This window comes from Labrus mixtus, chromosome 6, assembly GCF_963584025.1.
Source record: "Labrus mixtus chromosome 6, fLabMix1.1, whole genome shotgun sequence".
NCBI lineage: Eukaryota > Metazoa > Chordata > Actinopteri > Labriformes > Labridae > Labrus > Labrus mixtus.
In genome coordinates this window covers 7,545,223-7,568,097 of record NC_083617.1, presented here as the reverse complement: position 1 = coordinate 7,568,097, position 22,875 = coordinate 7,545,223, and the positions used below count along the sequence as shown (strand labels likewise).

Sequence of the window (22,875 nt, the reverse complement as noted above, 5' to 3'; positions counted from 1 at the left end):
TGTGTGTATGTACAGTGTTATGGGTCATTATGATAATTTAAGGCTGCGGTTGAGTTATTATTTTCTGCTGAAGTGCAGATTCAGACACAGTGGAAGACCAGAGTGAGCTGTAATATGAAGGCTTCTTCTTTCACTTCCTCAATATGAATAGGAATGCATATATTCAGCTGATAGAAGATTAAACGTAATAACCCAGTCATTTTCTTCCTGTCCACTTACATCGACTGCTAACCCAAAATAAAGTCAACCCCAAAGACCAAATATATATTTTAACAGAAAATTACACATTAGTGTGTCAATCTTGTGACAACGTAGAAATATCTGTTAAAGCACTTCACATAATTACACTGAAATATAAACACTAACAAGCTGAAAAGGAGCTACATTCTTGAGCTTTATAAAAATACCAAGTAACTGCTTTGTTATTTTTCTGTCCCAGAATATACATCCCTCTTCGCTGTACAAACAGCAAGGCTTCAGGGTTGTCAAAGGCAGGCCACTGTGATGGGAACAACGAGATGATGGACTGAATATAAAAAATTAAGTTCTGGCATTAATAATCCTTAGTGGTGAAATCCTAATAACTTTGGATACCTCAGTTTATGACCTCTTAAATGAATAATTGCATGCTTGTCAGATCATACTGCCTTGAGATGACCTCAAAGAACGCTTAGAGTTCCTGTCAGAGATAATCTGTGAGCAAAAGGAAATGAAGGTATAAGTTGTGGTTATTTTAATCAACATTGCGCTGACCTTAAGCCCCCTCAAGTAAACACAGTTAGTGACATCATGCATACGTTTTCCTATACAAAAAGCCAAAGGTGGGTTACTTTTTTATGACTCTCTACCTTGTTTTCCCCAACAAAAAAATGTGACGGTGGTAAGTTAAACTTTTACCAAATCTTGGTGGATGTAAACCAAAGCTTCGGGTACAATTATTTGTTCTTCTTTTAAAGTTCATTTACAGCTTAATGTTCTAATACCGACCTTAAAACAATAAATCATTCTACATTAGCGTCAGTCGGCTTTGCTGTTTAAAGGTATAACATGCAACATTCTACATATAAATATAGCAAAAATCTAATATACCCCATGTTAAAGATTGTGGAGATAAGACTTTTCAAGGAGAGAATGAAATAAAACTCCCTCTGGATTTGATGTTTTCTGGTCTCTTTTCACATGTACAGGGCAGCGCTTCCTTCAAATATGTTTCATACATGTTTCTTTGAGTGAACTATTCCATGTCCAACCGTTAGCCATGCCACCACATGGGGAGGAGTGACAGCCACGCCCACTCAGGGACGTTGTTTGTAGAGGCATAATAACGGACAGTCCAATAGAAGGAGGACCAACAGATTTTCCAAACTGGAGAAAATACTTTTTCTATGCCCTAAAAAGACAAATATATAACAGCCGAGTTTAAATTTGTTGCAGAATCTATTTTTCCCAGATGTTTATTAGCACCGATCTGTTGCCGTCTCTGTCTTACAGAACCCTATTAGAGAAACCAGACAGGAGCAGTGTGGAGAAGTGTGGAGACCACAGGGAAGGGGTGAGTTGAGGGAATATAAAGGTCTTTAGAGAGCAATTTGTTTTGATCTGAAAATCTGCTCTGCATGGAGTTGCATTGTAAACCTTTAAGAAAATGCCTCAGAGGCGCCTTTATAGTTTCTGTAACCTGCCCCGTGTTAGAACAGATGTTATTGGCCAGACAAGGGTCAGGTCCGCAGTTATATACAGTAATATTAGGGGAGAAATTAGTTTTGTTTTCAGGGAGTTTTGCTCTAAAAAGACTCCAAGTAAAAACAACAATCCAATGGCTTTGTTTTTTGCAGCACTCTAGCCTCCCTGGGTTGAAAAGATTTAAGTGTCATTATATTGAGACTTCCTACACATTATGCACATGCGGTATAATAAGCACTCATAATGAGATATTTCTGCTGTATAGGGGAACGTCTCAGGCTTTTGCTTATGTGATGCATGAGCGTGTAATGTTTGAGTGTATTTGTGTGTGTGTGTGTGTGTGTGTGCCTGAAAGCCTTGAGGAGAAAATGCACTGGAGAATGCCAAATAGGGAATACACACACTCACACTCACATGCACTAACACACACTAATTCACATGTATACAAAATACATAGATGTATACATATCTCCCCCCCAAGGAATGTAAGCACTGTGTGATTAGATTTGCATCTTTTTAAGCAATCTGGAGCAAGCAGCATGCTCCTGGCGTATAATATTAGTTCTGAATAATTCTCGTTTTGTTTACGCTCCTCCGTCTTATTTTTGGATTCTGCTTCAATTCATAAGAGTTGGAGGCTGCTGTGTCTTTATGGATAGAGTGGAGTGTATAAATATGCCAGTTTGTGAATGTGATCTAAACATACCTCAGGCAATGTGTATAAGTGACTGGCTATGGGACACATTTCTGCACATTTATTGAGTCATGATTCCCAAAGAAAATTAGACAAATTAAAAAAAAAAAATCGCCTCATCAAAGTTAGTTATGTCATCAACTTTCCTCTTTATTTTTAATCGTATCCTTAACATTTTCCCGTCCTTGGGAGAATCAAGAGCAAGATTTTTCTTCCCCGGCTGCCACAGTTTCTTCCATAGCCCTATTTGTGAATTTTAAGCCAACCTTGTAAAAAATTAAAACCCAGTGAGACCTTGATCTTTTTGTGTAGTGGAAGAATTTGCTTTTCATAAAAGGAAAAACGGGGAAATATAGAACAGCCAAGTGGGCTGTGATAAATGTTTAATATCAGCACTTTCTAATGGTGCATTAAACATATGGGCTCTAGTATGAGTCATCACTGCATGACCGAACCAGCCTGCTTTTAAAGGGTAGCCATGTTCGCCACAGTGAACACCTCCAGGATGACTGTACAGCACTGACTGATTATAAACACAGGTTTTTAATTGAAGTAGAGCCTGGCTGTGCTGACAGTAACAAGTGATTCACTGTGGTATATCCCTTGGAACTCATGATCCAGTCTTTTTTTCTTTTTTTTACCTCTTGGCTAACACTTTGGTATTATAGCTCTATCATAGCTGTGTAGAGTTGCTTTGATACTACGTTTACTAAAGTTCTAAAAACATGAATATTGCTCAAATGTTAATGCATATGGACATCAGTGTAAAGTTTTTATAATCAGAAAGTGTAATTCCACCTGTGCCTGACAAGGAATCTTCAAAGTGACCTTGAGGACTTTAACTAGAGAGCCAATTACTCTCGGTTAATGTATTAAAAATCTAATTCTTAACAATTAGCATATCCTATTCTCAGTTCAGAGATAACACTCGCAGGCTCGCGCTCAGGCAAGCAGGCAGTAACAGTCTCGCACGCGCACAAGCACAAGCACGTGCATGCTTCGCTCGTGCCTCCAGTTTTCCTGCCAAGCTGTGAAGTCGCGTGGTCCCACACGGCACGAGCATACGGTTGTCGATTTCAGCACGGGACAGATCCTTCACCCTGTTACTGCAATATGGCGACAGAGGTAAGAAATGTGTACCTTTCGCTGCCTTTCCTCTTCGTTCTGTCAACAGGAACCGAAACATGACTGTGCACCTGTTTTTTTTTAAAGAACTGCAGCTTGACAGATGCAGCGTTGTAAACTCAATGTCTTGCTTGTTGAATCTCCGGTATCTATAGCTTACTCTGGCTATGCTAAACATTACCTTAAATCAATTAAATTGGTCTAATAGACATTGCTTCGATTAAAAATGCAACAGAGCACCACGTTCATTCTTAGACAAGAAAATGTGTTTTCATTCAGCAGCTTCACTTACTTTCAGCACTGTTTATGAGCTCTGTTATTGCGGACCGACACCTCCAGACCCTTTTTCTCTTTTGTTTTCATTTTCACCGTTTTGTTAAGAAATGTGAGGCAAATAGACTCGTAGAAACGAACTCACTCTTAAGCTCTGGAGACTAATGAGAGTTATGATGGTGATGGAGAAGTCAGCACCATGGACAGGGACATCCCCTCTTTCCCTATGGTATACTTCTAAATAAGCTTGACAAGGTTCAGTCCTTGCATTTTGAATGAGCTTCATACTCCATACTAATCTCTCTGGGACTTGTCACGCCTGCACTAAATGTAGTTAACATGATTGGCGCCAAGTTCACCAAGCTCCTTGAGACGACAACAAAAACTCCTGTTACTATTCTATGTCACAGTTGCAGTTTCTAGTTCCCCCAGCATCAACAGTGTTGCTAATGTATTTTTAGCCTCAGTAATGCCTAATGGCTCTCAGGCCAGCAGCACGTCTTCCTCAATGCCACCTCTACGTGTCCTTGGTGATGTCACCATAATAAAGCCATTACTGCCTTAGTTACCATAATAATGATCTCATCAAAGGGGACAGCATTTAACTTTGGTGGGACTCTCTTACATGCAAAGCATACCTGCATGTGAATGTATCCAGTATATGTTTATTCCTGTGTGTATTTGGATGTCAGATACACCTGAAATTACCTAATTTATGATTGAGTGAAGTTGTAATTCCGGCATAATGATGCAGCAGGTAAAGGTGCAGTGGACAGTGTGCCAGGCAGGATTTGTGAGTGTGTGTGTGTGTGTTTTTTTTCTTTCTTCCTGAGCCTGCAAGGCATTGGCAGAGCAGCCCTGATTTTCCTCTGGTGGGCTGCCAGTGTCCCTGTCCAAGCCCCATCAATTACACGGGCACACGCATGCACACAAACACACCATGCACACGCACAGAAAAACGTAGAGTGTGTGGAAGCAACACAGATTTTATGTCCAAGTCCATCAATTATCTATGGCATATTTAATGCTGACAGGCTGCTGCAGTTTGTAACCGTCAGTGATTGGAGTTTGAGCTGCACAGTTTGCTTCCTGTTCATGGTTTCATCCATCTGTCGCTCGCTCTCTCTCTCTCTCTCTCTGTCGCTCTCTTTCCCCATCTACTTTAATATTACAACTCATTCTTATTTTATGCATAGTCAGCTAATATTAAGTGACCAAGTAATCTGCTCATACTGCAGACTGTTTGTGCTGCATGGTTGCTCTCTGGATCCATTACATCCACTCCTGCCAGATCCTCCTCTCAGTCTTAAGGCTAGCCGTGCCTGGAGAGTGACACTGTTGACGAATAATGTGTGGAAGCTCAGAGGTTGGCACGGGATCAGCTCTCTTTTGAAACAACGCACCACTTTTATCCAAAGAAAATTTCCTTCTTCCTGCTTTGGTTCCACAGTCACTAATCTTCCATCTAAATGTCAGAAAATTTGACTGTTTAGTCAACACCGTCTAATCTCAATGATTTATAGACCTCTGGGTACCTCTGTTTGGCAGCAAGCATGACTAGCTCTGCTCCCAGTGGCAGAAAACCAGTTTTATTACAAAGAGATGAAAAGAGAGAGCTGACAGAAAGGAAAAGGTAGGAGATTGAAACGTAACTCTGAGAGCATTTACAGTGCGTGTTGTAATTGTGTGCCCTTTGCAGCATCTGCCCACTGGCAGCACTCACCCATGCTGTCGTTATGCGTTCCTTAAGCTGGAGTGACTAAAGTAGGAAACATGTCAGGGCAATGAGAGTCACACAGACCTACAGATCCAGGCTGGGGAAAATAACTATAGGGTATGGGGGAGGGTTTTGATAGTAGGAAACGACACAGCTTCGAGGTGCATTATGTGACATCTTAAAGCTCTGGTTCAAACTGAAATTGGTCAGTAACTGTTTCTGTGGATAAAATATTTTTTTAAAGATGTTTTTCTGCACCAGTGGAATTTTCAAGGGAAATCCTTCATGCTAAAATGTGAAAATTAACTTGGAATAAGTTGAATTCCTTTATGTCAAAGAAGCTTGCAATGGATTAAATTATTTACATGTGTTCTATCATCTTCTCGCAGTTGGATTTGCTAAAATTCTCTTTATGTTGTTATGTTCAAAATCAAAAAACAAATCATCTTGGGGTAATATTTAATGAACCAACACAAAATAGACCATGAATTTTAGCTGTGGGACATATAACATGGTTTTCACATTTTAAAAATATTGACAGCTTTGAGTGATTTGCTGTGAACCTCATCAGGTGCAACCAGTGCCCTCATGTTCATAATTGAGAATCCAATAACGTGTGTTTTTTTTTCTCACAGCTTTTGTTTGTTAATCAAACCAAATTGTCATAACACTGGTCGGAAATTATAATGCTGTTAAAAAAGAGAGTTATTCAAGGCACTGTTTGTGTTTTGGCCTCCCTGTTTTGTTCATTTGTTTCAATCTTTTCTTGATCCTTTATACTGGTCACTACCATCGATATGTCCTTCTTCCATACTTATTTTCACTCTTATCTATTCAATCTCTGTGTTTAAATGTAATGCAAAAACAATACAAGAAACTAAAAGCCCCTGATGTGTGGGAAGAGGGAAGTCAGACAGCTCAACGGTAAGCAGGTCTTAATAGACTCCTGTGTGATCTCGATGACACTTTCACATCGGTGTCTGCTTGTGTGCTATATTTAGACACAGTAATAGATAGACTGGATCTGAACCCTGGTCTCCCACCCAGGAAAGTAAACATCAGCACTCTGCCAACAGAAAACATTTATCTGAGAAGCTCAAATGGACACAGACAAGGACACTCTGCCAGTAACATCAACAACACGTAACAAAAGAAATCCTTCATGACGTCCTCTAGTATCAAACAGAGTATCTGTTGGAGGACTTTAACAAGTTGTAAGTGACTTTGAAAGGGGTACAAGCTTCCTGGTTGATCAGGGACAGAGTTTAGAAAAAAGATTTTGTGATGTTAAAGAAGCATTGATTGAGATGTTTAAACCAGCCCTGGTTAAAATGTCAGTTTTTAAAGTCCAAACACAAGTTCACAAATCCAGTACAATCAGTATGCAGAGAATGCATACTATAAAAACAAATAGACTCTGTGTTTGATTGGCAGCCTCACAGACTCATGACTTCTGCCTGCTTTGCTCAGTAGTGAGCTACATGATGTAATGTAGCATCATGATGTAAGGCAGAGGTCACTAGGTCAATAACAGACCACAGCGCACCATGAAGCCCCACTGACCTGCATGGCAAACGTGTTTCCTGCATCAAGTTTAACTTCAGTTTTCCTCGTTTTTCCTCTTTCATTTTCTCGTGTCCCCGTCTTTAGTGGACTCCTTATATTTTCCTTCTTCTTGATAATTCTTTCCTAATTCCCTTCTTCCTTTCCCCTGTCTTTATCTAATTTGTTTCCCTTTTTTCCTGGCTTGAATATGTCCTTATTTTCTCTACTTCCAGTGCTTTTTATCTTCAGTACTTTCCATTCTACTTTCTTTCTCACTTTGTCCCTTTTCTCTTCCTCCAATTTTGAACAAACCTCAAAGCATGAAAATCCCCAAAAATCAAAAGCTTGACCAACGAGCTTTACATCTGGCAGCACACTAAATTCCTACTTTGGACATCTGATGACTACTTCTGCCTTTTAAAGTAAACCAGAAGCACAAGTAAAAGTTGAACGCAGGACCACTACTTCCAAAGAAGTATTTCCCCCTGTGAATTTCTGCTTACAAGGCAGATAAATAGATGTAATGTATTGATCTTAAAGTGGGAGATTGTGGATCATACTGCTGTGATGTTGAAGCGTCACTTACTTGCATGTATATCCACACATTCTCTTTGATATTATCTTAATGAACCTGACGCTCAGCCATCTGATTCTTACTTGGATTAGATGCTCCATCATGTGCTGATAATTGCTTCTATTTATAGTCCGACTTGTTGTTCATCATGATGTCCCGAAGATAGCGCCGAGAGAGTAGAGGGGGAGTGTTAGAGAGACAGAGAAGGCAAGAAGGATATAAAAAGCTCTGTTTGACAGAAAGATCCAGTACCTGAGGTGAATTTGGCTTCTAGCTGACAGAAATAGCAGCTTGGATGCTATTCCTGGTTGAGCGTGATATACCCTATATAGAGATGAAAGGCTGGCACTGTACCATGTCTGCTTGAAAATGACTCACTTGGGCTTTTACATCCAGGTAACCACAACCTCTGCTTGCTTTCACAATAATAACACTGTAGTATCAAGTAGGCCTGAACTATATGAGATATATATGTGATTACATTATTCAATATTGCATTAATCATATGAACTGTGATAAATAAACCAAAAGTAAAAAAGTTTAGATTAGCTTAAGCTTAAAATTCCCCTCTCTTTCTTCTGTATTTGCAACATGTATCATATGAATCCACTAAATTGGCAGCAATTCATCTGAGGGGAGCTCAACTTCATCTATTACATCAACACAGAGCGCAGCATCGTCAATGTGACCTCCATCCAATAGTTACAGTGTATGCATTCTGAGACGGAAGGCATTGTTTGTTTTTATAAAACATTTTTTTCTTATTAATAGAAACTTAGTTCAGACTTTTGTGATGTGTGTATTGTGAATGCTTATACTGTATTGTATTGAAATTGTGATTCATTGTGCAGTCCAGGTAGCAAACTAACCTTCACAGTTAAATCAAAATAATTCAATTGAGCGAATATCAATCTAAAAGATCACAACTGTCCAGATGCTGAACACATTTGGTGAAATATACATTTTCATATAGTGCGTGAAAGGGAGCTTCATGCCTCTCTTGCTGTTTTTTCCTCCACCTTTTTGTTCACGTCTTAATCTCCCACTCCATCTCTAATTGCCGTACTCTTGAGAGGAGTAATTTAGATCAGCAGGGGACAAGTTGCACTGGCCCACTTGCTTGCCGCTGTATGCTCCTCAGGGGAAGCCTGTTTGGGTGTAAAACACACCACTCAGCGCCAAAGTGCTGTGAAGAGGAGTCTTTTAAAGTGTTCGTTATTACTGCTATTGGGCCTGTTGATGTAGGAGGAATAAAGTGAGGGTGCTAACTAGGACTGTTCTCCTGTGGATGTAGTAATATAGTACAATTCCCTCACTGTGTAGCCCTTTTGCACCAGTACTGTCCGGCAAATAAACAACCTAGGATTGGCAAGACTTAATACATCTGGAAAGAAATAGATTTTAAAATATTATGTTTTAGTTATAAGATAGGCCTAAACTTCTGTTGGACTTTGCAGTATATCGGCAGAATCTGTGTAAAAGAGAGTGAAGTTGTCAGAAACAATTAGTGTGATGGTTAAGGCTTGGACAGGAATTTAGTGTAAAGAAATAAAATAATCTGTATCTTGTGTAAAGCTAAAACTTTGATACTGTGATTTTGTACCAGCAAGAACAAAATGTGCACTTTGTATTTATATAACTTGTGCGCTTTCCCTCCTTTCTCTGCTTAGTTCCATAATCTGCAGGAGCTGAGGCACAATGCATCGCTGGTAACGAAGGTGTTCATACAGAGAGACTACAGCGAAGGAACCGTCTGCCGCTTCCAGAGCAAGTTCCCCTCAGAGCTCGACAACAGGGTGAGCACAAGTACAGACCTGTCACTTATACACAACAAGAAAAGAGTTATTTACCAGCAAAATCACACATCACCTGAAACAACATTCATACTCTCTAACACAGTGAGAGTGATGGTACAATATGGCTTCAAACAATCACTCTGAGGGGGGAGCCGACGTAAAAGAATGCAGGTGTATGATTGAAAATGGACAGGGACATTATCATTCATGTGCTAACACATGCAGAGGTGTCACAGGCATCCTTCACTCAACTAGATTTAAAAAAGGAATCAGAGCCACTGATTCAATGTCTTTACTGAGATGAAGGGGGAAAAGTACAAAATGTCATCCATCTTTCTCCAGTTTGTCTTGATATGTGTTTTACTTTGTATTTGTCATGTTACGTCTGTCTTGTGCGATATGCACCGACGGCTCCACCTAGGAATTGTCTTTTCTATGTGTTATGAATGATTGATTGTATTGTGTTTACATGTCACGCACACAAAGTGCCCAACCCTCATGGGTTTATAAGATACCAGATATTTAATTGCAGTGTTTCAACAATTCAGAACATTAAACGTTGCCTCCTCCTTTGACAGCACAGAGTGAAATGTATCCGTCTGTTCACCCAGGCACAACCACAATTCTTCAAAATCATCCCACCAAAGGAATTCGATGAAAGATTTTTATTCTAAAAATGCATCCCTTATGTCCTCATCGATGGGACAGTAATATAGAAAGTGATACTCATTCTCAGTTTCACCTTTCACACACAAACTAACTAACTCTGTCTTCCTCTGGAGTGGCATTGAACCTGCCTGTCTCTGAAGCTAAAGGTAATGTTCCTGAACGTAACTGTGCACAGAGGGATCTTTGTCATATCCAAAAGTTCACTTGATACTTGGACGGCTGGCATAGTGATAAAGAATTTGATAAAAACAGTTTCCCCTTAGATGTGTTGAAATTAAACTTATGATTATGTTAAATTACTTTATTCAAGACAAACATACCTGAAACACTACTAAATAACAATAACAAGTAAATGTACTGAGATACTTCCTATCGCGGAACACATGAAGAAATATCTAAAACATTATGCAGATTGAGGCAAACTTTTGCAGTATGACCTCTAAGTAACTCAGCAGACAAGCGCAGAATAACTCTACTAGTGTCACAGCTTTATTCATAACATATTAAATGTATTCTGCTTATTCTCTGCAGAAAGAAAGAGCAAAGAAGAAAGCCCAATGCTTTTATTTTCACACTTAATATGGACACTGGGGGAATGTGCTTTTCATTTGAGGTGCAAATTTGCTCTTTTTACTTTGCTGTTCTGGCATCTGTGGAGGTGTTTGTAGGGGTTTTTCTTTTCTTTAGATTTTCTAGTTTTTTAAGGATCTGAAGCAGACAGACCACACACACACACACACACACACACACACACACACACAGGGAGTCAGACTAGAATAAATATTTTTAAGAATCTACTTTTCATGATAAATGGTCTCTGTCAGGCCTTCAGACCACTGCACTTTTCTTTCACACCTTCGTCTAATTTTTCATCTTAGTTTTAAGTTTCCTCATATTCTGCAGGTGAGGTGTGTTTCTGGATTGTTTGACAAGGTAGGAATATTTTGGGTTGAGCAGAATGCAGCTGGTATGTTTGGCAAGCAGTTTTATAGCTGAACAGCTTGCACCCACACTTATGCCAGAACTCTTTTCACTCCTGCAGTCCTTATGGTGTGTGTTTGTGTGTGTGTGCCTCCATATCTCTACCTGTGTGTTTGTGTCTGCAAGTAGATTGAGCGAACATTGCTCGAGGAGACGGTGAAGACGCTGAACTCTTACTATGTGGAGGCTGAAAAAATCGGAGGTCAGTCGTACCTGGAGGGATGTTTAGCTTGTGCAACAGCGTATATCATCTTCCTCTGCATGGAGACCCGCTATGAGAAGGTAATCAACTTGTGCACACCTACTGTACATCCTTTCACAGACACCAGCCATATACCACCTGTGGACCACTCTGGGAAACATGTTCATTTACCTTCTTTCTTAAAGTGAGATGAGATTTTACCACTTTATATTTTTCACATTCTAAAGCTGGAGGTAAAGTTGCTTTTTAACATTAGTTTTTTCCGTATGCGACTGCCTGCTTCATGAGCGTAATTGTAAATATACTAGACTATACATGACGCGTGTGACTGGAGGATGCGAGTAGCACACCAGAGAACTTAAGCTGTATACAACTACCTGATGTGTGGGATGTAAACTACAAATGGAGGAAGATAGTATAATGGATATAATAATTGATTTTTGCAATACTGTCACACGTGTTTGATTGTAATTCATACACAGGGTAACCATGATAGCACAGATAGCTCAACCTACCAGTCGCGATAGCGTTTAAGAAGAAGTAGTAACAGAGTGAGCTGTGACAGACAACAGCTCAGACTGAGTCCTGGTCTTTTACATCTTAAAATCTGATGTTTAGCACAGCCAGTTAGACCTTTATGCTCACTGACCAAACAGCACCGCCTCCTCATTCTGTCAGAGCACGTGTCAGTGTTTACTGCATTTCCACTATGATAGGTCTGCCTGTTTAAAGGTTTTTTAAAACTGACGAATCGCTTGTCTTAAATCCAAGATGATTAAAAGAATGAGGCTCTCATTCATACTCAAAGCAGTCGCTGTAAATACTGAAACTCCCTGTAGTGTTATTGTTGTTCTCTGTTAAGTGTAGCTCTGCTAAAGCTCAGTTAATTCACTGATAAACACAATATTTCACTCTACAAACCCCTAACCATAAAATAGAAAATGATATACAGTTATACTTTTTTGTGTATCTTTTTAGTAGTTAGGGTCTCTGGGATTATGGAGTTTATTATTGCTTATATTAAAGGCTTTATATGTGATTTTTCACACTTAAATGTAATAGAAATCAAGTATATCCTCTGAAAATAACTCTGTGAGTCATGACTGTCTACAATGGGTGTAACACCCGAGTCCCACTGTCTGTGATGCTTTCTGAGTTTTCCGAGTCATATCTTCAGTTTGTTTACATCGCCCGCCCGGCCGGCTGACTCCTCCCCTTGCGTATAAAAGTTGTTTAATTGAGGGACTAGAGAAAAGAAGAATAACATACTGTACTCACTGCTTAACTGCGTTTCTAGATATTTCGGGTAAATTTACATGCAGTGTAAAGATACGAGTATAATAAAGATCGCTAGCATTAGCATGCGATCAAAAAATCGCATATAAAGCCTTTAAGTATGTAGCTTTCAAACAGCTGTGAAACCTACATGCAATTTGAGTTTCAGCTCAGCTAGTATTTATTTACAGCTGCTTTTCAGAAACCTTTTTTTAGGAGCATATTTTTCAATGTTTAATAAAGCAGGTTCGCTCATCCACATATATATTCAGTTGTTTTTTTGTAATACACTATGGGTCTCTGAGGCTAAGCTGACCTCTCACATAGGGCAGCTTAGCAAAAGAAAAGCAGATAAAATCCAATTCTGAAACACCTCAAAAGCCCACACCTGTGCAGCGTTGGGCGAAGCTTGGCACGCCAACTCTAACACCACATTTGCCTAAAGCGCAGCAAAGATGTCCATGTTGAGAAAGAGCAGATGGTTAAACCTCTGCTAGCTTTGTTGCAGGATTGAACAAGTACACAGGCATACACAACACAATCACATACACAGAAGCACACACAGTAAGTTTGATTATTTCCCTTGTGACTACACAAGTACCTGCCGGTGTTTTAGAATAAACTAGAGTGTAGCGTGAAGTCCCAGCATGCCTCATTGTTCTGATCTCTGTCACCCACGACATTCATCTCTTTGGTCTTGTTGCATTTTGCAAACATTTCTTAATCAAAGCGCCACAGAGGGACTGGAAGCTTGACCAAGAAGCACAAAAAGGATTTTTTGCTCTGTTGAAGCCATGCAGAAATGTCCCAATCTGAAGTTCCTTTCATCTCCCCGTCAGCTGGGTGCTGCTCTGTTGAGACTTTCAGATGCTATCAGCCCCACAGGAGAGCTGTTTATTTACATGTTTAACTTACTCACATCTTGGCTGAATGACATTATGACCGACAATAATCAAATATACCCACCCAAGTCGATGCTGTTTCCACACGCCAGTGAGCATGGACCTGTGTGCGGATTCAGTGGAGCACCCAAAGCCTTGATGCTTATATCTCACCCTATCAAAGGACACTGATTGCTCCCAGCATGTCAGAACAGATTCATGTGCACAAAGCATTCAGAAAGCTTCCCTCACGCAATAGTATGTGCCCTCCATCTATTTCCTCCTTCTTTTGTCTGCTTTCCTTCTTATGTGGAGTCACAAGAATGTGACTCCACATATGGGACTTTCTCGAACATACATATGCACACATATTCCCCTTTAAATTTCACTCTAGCAGAGGAAAACAATCCTGTGACACGCATGTGAAACAGACTGTGACACCTTAGCTTCTTAGGCGATACACTGACACACTCACAAAGCCAACACACACACACACACATATCAACACAACAGAGGCACAGCTTGTGTACTTGACTGTCATATTGTTACGCTGAAGAGGATTGAGCTGCCCTGAGAGCTGGCTAGCAGTGAAACGGTTGGCCTTTTCCCTGCACAACAATAACCCCATTCGTCAGGGCTGGGCTCTGTTCCTCAATATTTGGTTGCCTTTGATGGAGTTTTTAACAAAAGACACAGTTTTGTTTTGTGTAGAGGAATTAGTGCATACACTGTCATTATTCCAAGCCAAGTACTAATTGTATTCTGCTTACTTGACATAGATCTGACTGATTAAAAGCAGCACAATGGAGCTAACCACTGCCCATTGATGGCTTTTTACATTGTTTTACACAGAGGGACCTCATGTCTGATAGTAACATTATCCAGACAGTGTATTTCAAAAGTCGTTTCTTCCTCTTACAATGGGAGATAGAAAGTATTCTTCTGTGGTTTAGTCTCCACTTGCAGGGGTCACTATATGAGCAGCTGTGCCTGCAGCTGTAACAGGCCTTTGACCTCCTGGAGGAGTGCTTCTCTGTGTGTTGCTCACTCTCTATTGTTTTCTTATCTCTGAAGGCAGAAAGTTGCTGAAGTGACCTTAAGTTAACTTTAAGAAGAGGATGTGAGCTTTTTCATGTTGAATGGAAAAGTTTAGGAATTCATGAAAAAGTTGTTTTACCCCTGATACAGCATGCTACAAAAAAATGAACTGCAGCTTATAACTAAACCCTTGTTATGTAGATATTTGTGCCATGTTGATCGAGATAGTAGTCTGTAAAAAAAGTGTGACATCTCTCCAAGTGAAAATAAAGTATTTTTTGTCATTGTGCAAAAAACTCCTTTAACTGCTTCGTGCAATAAAATAAAAAAAATGCCTAAATAGAAAAAAAAACCCAATACAACAGGGTCGATAAGACAAAGACCAAAACAGCACTGAAGTAGAAAAAAAGGAGAATGAATGGATATTAAATAATCTGTAGGTATTTACAGATAGTTTAGATTACTTCGGTTGTGATAGGTCTTTGTCCTAATGACCTTTATGTTTGGATCTTAATTGCAAATAGCAACAGCTCGTGAAGCTTACCCATTAAGACTGCATTTTAGTAATTTCCCTGCGTCCTCAAATGCCAAACCCACAAAAAGAAGAACAAAGCTGACTTTGAAAGACTTTTCGGTCAAGCAGAATCGAGGAACTTTCATTTTGTGGTGACTTAAGCAGTTATTTCTTACCTCTTTGCTCATCCTGTCTTATCCATTTTGGTGGAGAAAGGTTCTTTTGATCTGCAGGCTATGAACCTCCCAAAAGTAACTATATAGAAACTGACACACTTCTGATGGTCTATTTTGCTTCCATAAGTCATATAAACATTAATATTAGATTAAGCCATTCTCATAACCAGTTAAAAATCTGAATATTTTGGTTTAATATACATTACAATGTAATTTATTAATTCTAATTCAGGCTGTTATTTTCAGTCTTAAGTGATAAAACTGTGTTATTCCAGCTCAGACACGCAGATATGCAAAGGATTTCTCCTCTTTCCTCGGAGTGCTGACAGCTCCCTCAGTGTACATGAGTCCCAGTGAAGCGTGGTTTAGCTGATTGACACGGTTAGGCAGAGTCTAGGAGAGGCATGGCACAGCGGTACTGTTGGTGTCCACAGAGGCATAGCTGAGGCTAAATAAGCTGCTCTAATGATGCCACTGTGACTAACATCTAACCATTTAGCATCACCATCCATCAGTCAGCAGCCATTTGGTTGCTATCAGCTGCAACCTGGGACAACATCACAGTGCTTGAGTTTGAATAAACACTCTCCAAATCTCCAGGGTAAACTGTGTGTGTAGTTGTAATGCTTACTGAATTTATTTGCAAAAGTGAAGTCTAAACTTGGGGCTCAGCTTCGCGCCACTGCAGCTCTGTGGTCTGTTTTTTTGCACAGTTGAAGAAATTCTCACTTGCTAGACTGAAAATAGATTCTTTACTAAAACAGTCTAAAGAAACTATCCACCTCACTTTTTAGAGGGTTTCTAAATTGCCCAGACAGTTAACCAAGGCATGACATTTAGCCTGAGACAGCCATGTTTGGAATTAGGAACTAAAGCCTCTAAATGGAAAACTTCAAAAAGAGAAAAGCTACGGCTCGTCAATTCTAGTAATTCAATTCATACAGCTTTGCTTGACATGAGTGGCTTGGAACTATGTATAAAAATAACTGCCGTACTTACAGTATAATGGAATTACTTTGAGTTTAGACTGTAATGTTCAGGAAAAACAAAGACGTGCAATGAGTAGAAAAGAATATGTATCACATGCCGCATGCTAACTATGCACAAAAGACCACAAATTATTTCTTCCATTTTTCAGTTTTTCCACCAGGAGGATGTTATGCCAATCTTTACCCTCTTGTAGGTTTATGTTCAGCGTAACCTGCACTTTGGAAAGTAATATGCAGATAATGGATTCCCATTCAGAATGTCTGTTGATATTACTTATACTGTACTGCGTGTTCTGCGAGTGTTTTTGAGGTTTTCATCATGCCCCCAATAATGGTTCTACTGAAAACGTCAAGATCTCCCATTGTATATTTGTCTTTTGCTAACCCTTCTTCATCTTCCCTGATTTTTTCCAGGTGCTGAAGAAAATATCCGGCTACATACAGGAGCAGAACGAGAAGATCTACGCTCCCAGAGGTCTGCTGCTCACGGACCCTGTAGAGCGAGGAATGAGGGTCGTATCCTTCACTCATCTGCTGTTCTCTCTGTTCAAGTTTAAATTAATTAATAGGAAAATGAGGCTCAGACATGTACAGTAGATGGAACCAGTAGTTAAGAGTTTCTAGATTTAAGACTTCATTAGTCTGAGCTCCAAAGTTAGGGTCGTTTTCACTGAGAAACATCTGTGTTGAATTAATGAACAAGAAACACCTCCTGCCGCTCACACAATACCTTTAAGGTGTCCTTGAATGAATGAAGGAACCCAAACGCCAGCTGCTGCAGAGGAGCTGTTCATTGCCCAACTGCTGTTCCCTAGATAAAACTTGAACTTGAAGCAGGGCAAGGCTGAAAAAAGCATGCATGCTTTGTCAAATGTCCTCTTAGAAGAGAGGTGAAAGAAACCGAGTGATGTGATGAATCATCAGCCCAAGGTGTTTGTGCACTTCAAATGTGTTTACGTTGCTAAAACTATGTGCTCTGTTTCATCATTCCAGAACTGGGTGATGTATCACAATCAATTTCAACATCTGTTACTCTTAAGATCACTTATCCTATTTTACTTCAAAGTTGAGTTGCTAAATGTTCATGTTGCCAGCGAAGGATCCTCATGGGAGAGAGTGTGTGTCCAGTAGACCATCACACAGGCCTGGCCCAAGCTGACTGTAAGAGCTGGCTCCAAGTCACAGGGCTAACCAATTTCCAACACGTATTAGTCAGCACAGTGCTTCACAATGTGGTCTCTGTTTGTGAAGACGAGTAGAGGCGTGTTTCTCCTGAAGAGCAGTGAAAGCATGTGTCTTACTTCTATCAGTGTTCCCTTATTGGCATGATCCCTCAGTCTCGGATCACAAGAACAGTTTTATTTTTCAGAATCCAATAAAGGAATTCCTGTGTAGAGATGCTCTGACACCATTTTATTCTTCTTGGGACTGAATGTAATACATTAACCTGCGTGTTTCCCAATTCAGATTACTAGCCTAGGAACTGTGCAGTTCAAAAGATACATGTTTTTTTATTTGCATCCTAGTAATGCTGTATTAATGTGATGCATTTGCTACCAGTGTTGTTTAAAACCTTTTTGTTTTGTTGTCAAGTATTTTCAAATGATTGACTTTTTGCTCCCTCTATCTAACATTAAACAACTCCTGGAAACTCTGAACCGTAGTTGCCAGTGGCAGTAATAATACATTCAAGTTAGCTAGCTGTGAAGGTTGCTGTATTGGACATTCTCTGGGGGGTAATGCATTACCTGAACGGTGCATAGGCTGGCATACTCGACCATACCGGACAACGCATGTTGGGCATTTCCATTACTTGAATAAGTATCAAATGCTTTGGCCATTGGGACCTCGTGTTTGTAAACACAAGTACATGGAATGACTTTATTTTCCTGTCCCAGACTATTTTTTTTATTTTGAGCATTGGGACATATTTTGGCCCTTTTCATGAGCTGTTCCAGATGCTACAACTGGTTTTTTAATTAACATGTTTGATTTAATCACAGCCAAAACAAGATGTTTTTGCAATTGGAGCTCCTTAGAGATGAGTACGAGCTGAGAAATAAGCAGTATCAACTGAGGGAGCAACAGGATACCAGGAGGAGAGGGAGAAAATATTCAAGCCATTCACTGATCTCTCCAAGTACATAAAAGCTCATGAGGTGGATGTTCGGCCAAACGCTGCGAACACAAAACTGTGGGATGAAAAATGAGTTGTGAAAGTTGGAGCACTATCTACATCCTGTGTTTTAAAACTATCTCTGTCATTATGGTCCTTGACTCTCTGTATGTATTGCAGCTAGAGATCAGTCTGTTTGAGGACCGGGGCTCGGGCAGCTCCAGTCCCAGCAGCACCATGTCGTCGGCAGGCAGCGCTCGGTGACTGGAGGGGCAGCGCCAGGCTTACGGGTACCACCACAGGGGCAGCGGGACACTCACCAACATCCGCATGCTGAAACATGAGAGCACGAGGTTCTAAGACGAGTGGCGAGAACAAGGCGTGGAGGTGATCTACAAGCATTCACACTCTCCCTGCCACCTGAGAACAGGAGCTGGCTTACACAAACACACTGGATTAAACACAAGTGCAACAGAGCCCCCAAACACAAGCGCTAGACAAATATACAAGCCAACACCAAGAGTGTCTATGAGGGAATATCCTTTACTATCCAACAGATATTCATCATCATTTCTGGTGTTCCAATTGTTCCATTCATTTTTTTTCTCTCTTCCATCACGTCTGTTTCCATGACTCACACCATCTCTGTCTTCGAGCTGATTCAGCTGGCTTAAGCTTAATTTAACTGGACATCAATGCTTGATTGTTTTCACGGAGGTCACTGTCACTATGTGTATCTACTGAGGCAGCCTTAAGTCTGTGCAGCAGCTCTGAAATGTAGAAGGAGGAAAAGTACCAGCCTCCCGGGAGACAGAATGTTCTCCGGTCTCGCTGAATGATTGCATTCATGTCAGGTGGTTGAGGTCAACCTGCTCTGAATGCTGGCAAATTGGGCCCGCAGAGGGACCATACGGTTCTACGCTCTGTTCACATGCATTTGGCTTCAGTATCAAACGGCTAACAGAGAGCACCTTGAATTGTTTATTCTTCTCATTCACAGCAGTTGATGCTGGTGATCCACATCACAGCTGTAGGTCACAACGCTCCTATGCGCCCTCTTTTCTCTCTCTCTCTCTTTCCATTCAAGTCAATTCAATGGCTTTGTTGGTAAAGTGTTATAAACAGCAACTTCACCAGAGCATAAAAGCACAGTTTGATTAGAATTTTGACATTCATCCAAAACAAAACAAAACCAAAAAATGATGGTAGAAGCAACAAAACATTAAGGTACAGATCTTTATATTTTACACTATGGATGAAAAATACATTAGATTAACATTTTTACAGCACAAACTATCATGTTTACAGCCTGGTACAAAAAACAAAATAGGTCTCGATCGGCACACATTGTACATTTTAAAATAACTTATATGTTTTGATTCTAAGGATAAGCATTATTCACAATAAGGCGTGTAGCTGACCTGATGACAGGCGGGCGCGGTGTGACAATTTGTCAAACCTGCCTCAGCTCCTGCTCTTAGACCTTCGTTTAGTTGACTGAAGTTAGGGTGAGTCAGCACTGCGACCGCAATCGATGGGACTACAAAGCCCCCTGCAGTAACAGATGGGTGACGTCACTCGGGCTTCGTCCATTAATATTTACAGTCTATGGTTTACAGCTGACTGACTGTTAGATGCACAAGTTAACCTAAAAGCAGTCCTTTGCACTTGATCTTTGTAAAGATTTCATATCAGACCACTCAAGTGGTACCTCTTTTTATTCTTGAATCGTTTTGAAGATACAGTTAATGCCACATAGACTTTCAAATACAAGCAGACCATGCTAGAAACGAAATGTACAAATATCTAATTTAAAGGCTGAAGACAGAAAAAAACAGATGATTGCAAAACATTATGTATCTATATTATAAAGACAAGGGAGACTAGTTCTCAAAAAGGCAAATCTGTAAAAAAAAAAAAAAAAACATCTTTAGATAAAATTTACAAGCATAAACATGCAGTTGTAACACGACGACAAATGGAAAAGTTCAAGGGGATGAATACTTATGCAAGGTTTTCGATACACACGTACACCCCAGTGGCTATTGGACATGCTCTCCTTCACAAACACAAACAAACACACACACACACACACACACATTCTGGCAGACACAGAGATGGACTCAACCAAGCCCGACAATATTTTCTGTGGTCTCATCTCGTTGGGAACACAAAATAACCCAGGATTTGTAAGAGCAGGCCAGTTGGCCTGGTTGTGGGGATATGTGTGTCGTGCGTCAGTGCCATCAGTGCCATCAGTCACTAGTCCTATCTAGTGAGAGATGAAAGCGTGCTGATCATTAGGGAGACGTCAAAGTGTACAGATCAGTGTGCTTAAAGAGATCTGAACACTCTGACACGTTTTCTTTCCTGAGAAACTGAAACAGTGTGGGTTGTTATCTCTGCAGCTGTTTGATGTATGTTATCCAGTATGGGTGTTAATGACAGGTATGTGCAGGAGAAGCTGCCCACATACAGTTTATTGAACCTGAACCTCAAATAGTCAAGCTGTCTTGGCTCTCGTGCAGATGCAGGTTTTTTAATTATTTTTTAATCAAACAAAAAACAATAAATAATCAAAATTAGGTATTTAGAAGAGAGTGTATTTCACATAAACACAACAAAATTAAGAATCAAAGAGTATGTCTTCTAATTAGTGCCATCCTTCATTCTGAAATGTAGTTTGGGCAGTTTGTCATTGTGTCAGTGGAGCACAGTTATAGCTCCCTCTAGGGTCAGACTGAGGAAGTTCTGCATTCCCAAGAGACAATCTCAAAAGGAATTAGTCGAAAGAAAACATGAAATGAATATATGTATATGACATTAATTTTTCACACTACATCACTATTCAACAGGCACATTTTCCAGACAAACATCTTCAATACACCCAAGACAGACTAGCCGGAGGAGCGTTTCTGTCTTTGTGGGGAAACACTGCTAACAGCGTGTGTGCTTGTGTGTGTGGAGGCTGACGAAACAAAAGATGATCATTATGTGACAAAAATGTTGATGCCAGTAGACAGCACACCCACACGTTGTCTTACAAAAGACAAGACCTCCTGAAAACACTTGAGCCCTGCCTCAGTGTCTGCATGTTCTATTTCTGTTGCCATATTTCCCTTCGTTATGTTATTTTACCATTTTGAGTTTTATTTCCCGTTTACTCCCTCATACCATAAAGTCTTTGTTCCTTCTGACAGTGTAGTCGTTTACCTCTTCTTAAGCCACCTAGCAAAACCTACAACAGAGACCCCTCCAACCAGCCTTTTGTACCTTGACCAGAGCGTGTCATTTTGGAGTTAAACTACTTACTGGGAAGACATTGAAGAATCTCTTCAGTGTAGCGGATAGTTTATTTTCATCATGACACTTTACTTCCTGGATGAACCAACAGAGACTTTTTCCCCACAGAAGTTGAGTTCAGTTGTGCTTGTGTTCGGCCTCCTGTGCTTTTTGATGCCTTCATGTTTCATCCCAGTGGAATGGATACCCAACCTGGGGCTGATGGACTGCAAAATTGACTCTAAATATGACTCTCAACACTGCCAATAAGCAAACAACAGAGCTCATTGGACAATGTATAAAGAAATAAACAATGAGTATGTATGAAATGCAAAGGAGAAGAGCAGTATTGTACATGCTTATCTATGATTATCCATGCTGAGTGTGTGGGGTGTAAAGAAGTTGCGGGGGAAATGCCATAATGCTATTTTATTCCAAACATCACTGTTGCCCAAAACTATTTCTTAAACCCATTTTTAATATTTTCATAACCTCTCTGATTTGGGCATCCAGTGATGGAGCAGCTATAAAAGCAGATTGTACAGCGTTAAACTGCTGTGTAGTGTTATCTCTAAAATGAAGACATTTTTTGTCTTTGTCCAAAATAGTTTGAAGTATTGGTGATGTAGCTTATGATATTGTTAATAATAATAATAATAATAATAATATGAGTTATTATTGTGGAGTTTGATAGATGATTAATGTTGAAGATAATTACGATAACACTCAGGGGAACGTCAAAATGTGCCAAATACGAGGGTGAAAGGTCTTAAAGGATAAGTTCACATATTTAGTTGTTCTAGCAGCTAAAGTGTTGCTAACATTGGTCGTGTGGTTGGTGCTCATTGCTTACCAAACTCAAAATATTTACATTTCTGGATGTACTGATATGAGAATTGGTGCAGATGTCCATGTTGGAAAGAGGTTTAAATCACCTCACTCTGAATCCTTTCTTTTAGCGCCACTATCAGGTGAACACACGTGGTTTTTAAAACATTTTCTCGACAACTATTGAATGGATGCCATGAAATTATGTCAAACTATTTATGTTCACCTCAGGACGAATTGTAATAACATCCATCATCAGGCTAAAATTCGAATTACTCACAAACCCTTCCTTTTGACAATACACTTTCAAAATAAATGACATAGCCTTGCCAGTGGTTTATTTTATTGTTCTCTTTCCAACTTTTCAATGTTTACATGCTAATTTGATTAAATTAGATTTTATCAGCTCGACATTAGCAGGATGGGTTGGTCTTTTTTAAAATGTTATCATGCTAACCTTACTGTTTTGCTCAAAGCACCACTGATAAACCTGACATAGTTGCGTAGTTACCATTAA

The 22,875-nt window shown here is 39.9% G+C and overlaps 1 protein-coding gene across 1 annotated transcript; it reads left to right on the top strand.

Annotated features, from left to right (window-relative positions):
* The first annotated feature begins 3,382 nt into the window (after positions 1–3,382).
* Positions 3,383–20,032, top strand: LOC132975308 (golgin subfamily A member 7B-like). Its single transcript, XM_061039780.1, has 5 exons — positions 3,383–3,502; positions 9,282–9,407; positions 11,187–11,339; positions 16,547–16,648; positions 18,429–20,032. The coding sequence occupies exons 1-5, from the start codon at positions 3,491–3,493 to the stop codon at positions 18,510–18,512; spliced, it is 477 nt and encodes a 158-aa protein (XP_060895763.1). The 5' UTR covers positions 3,383–3,490; the 3' UTR covers positions 18,513–20,032.
* Positions 20,033–22,875: the final 2,843 nt, after the last annotated feature.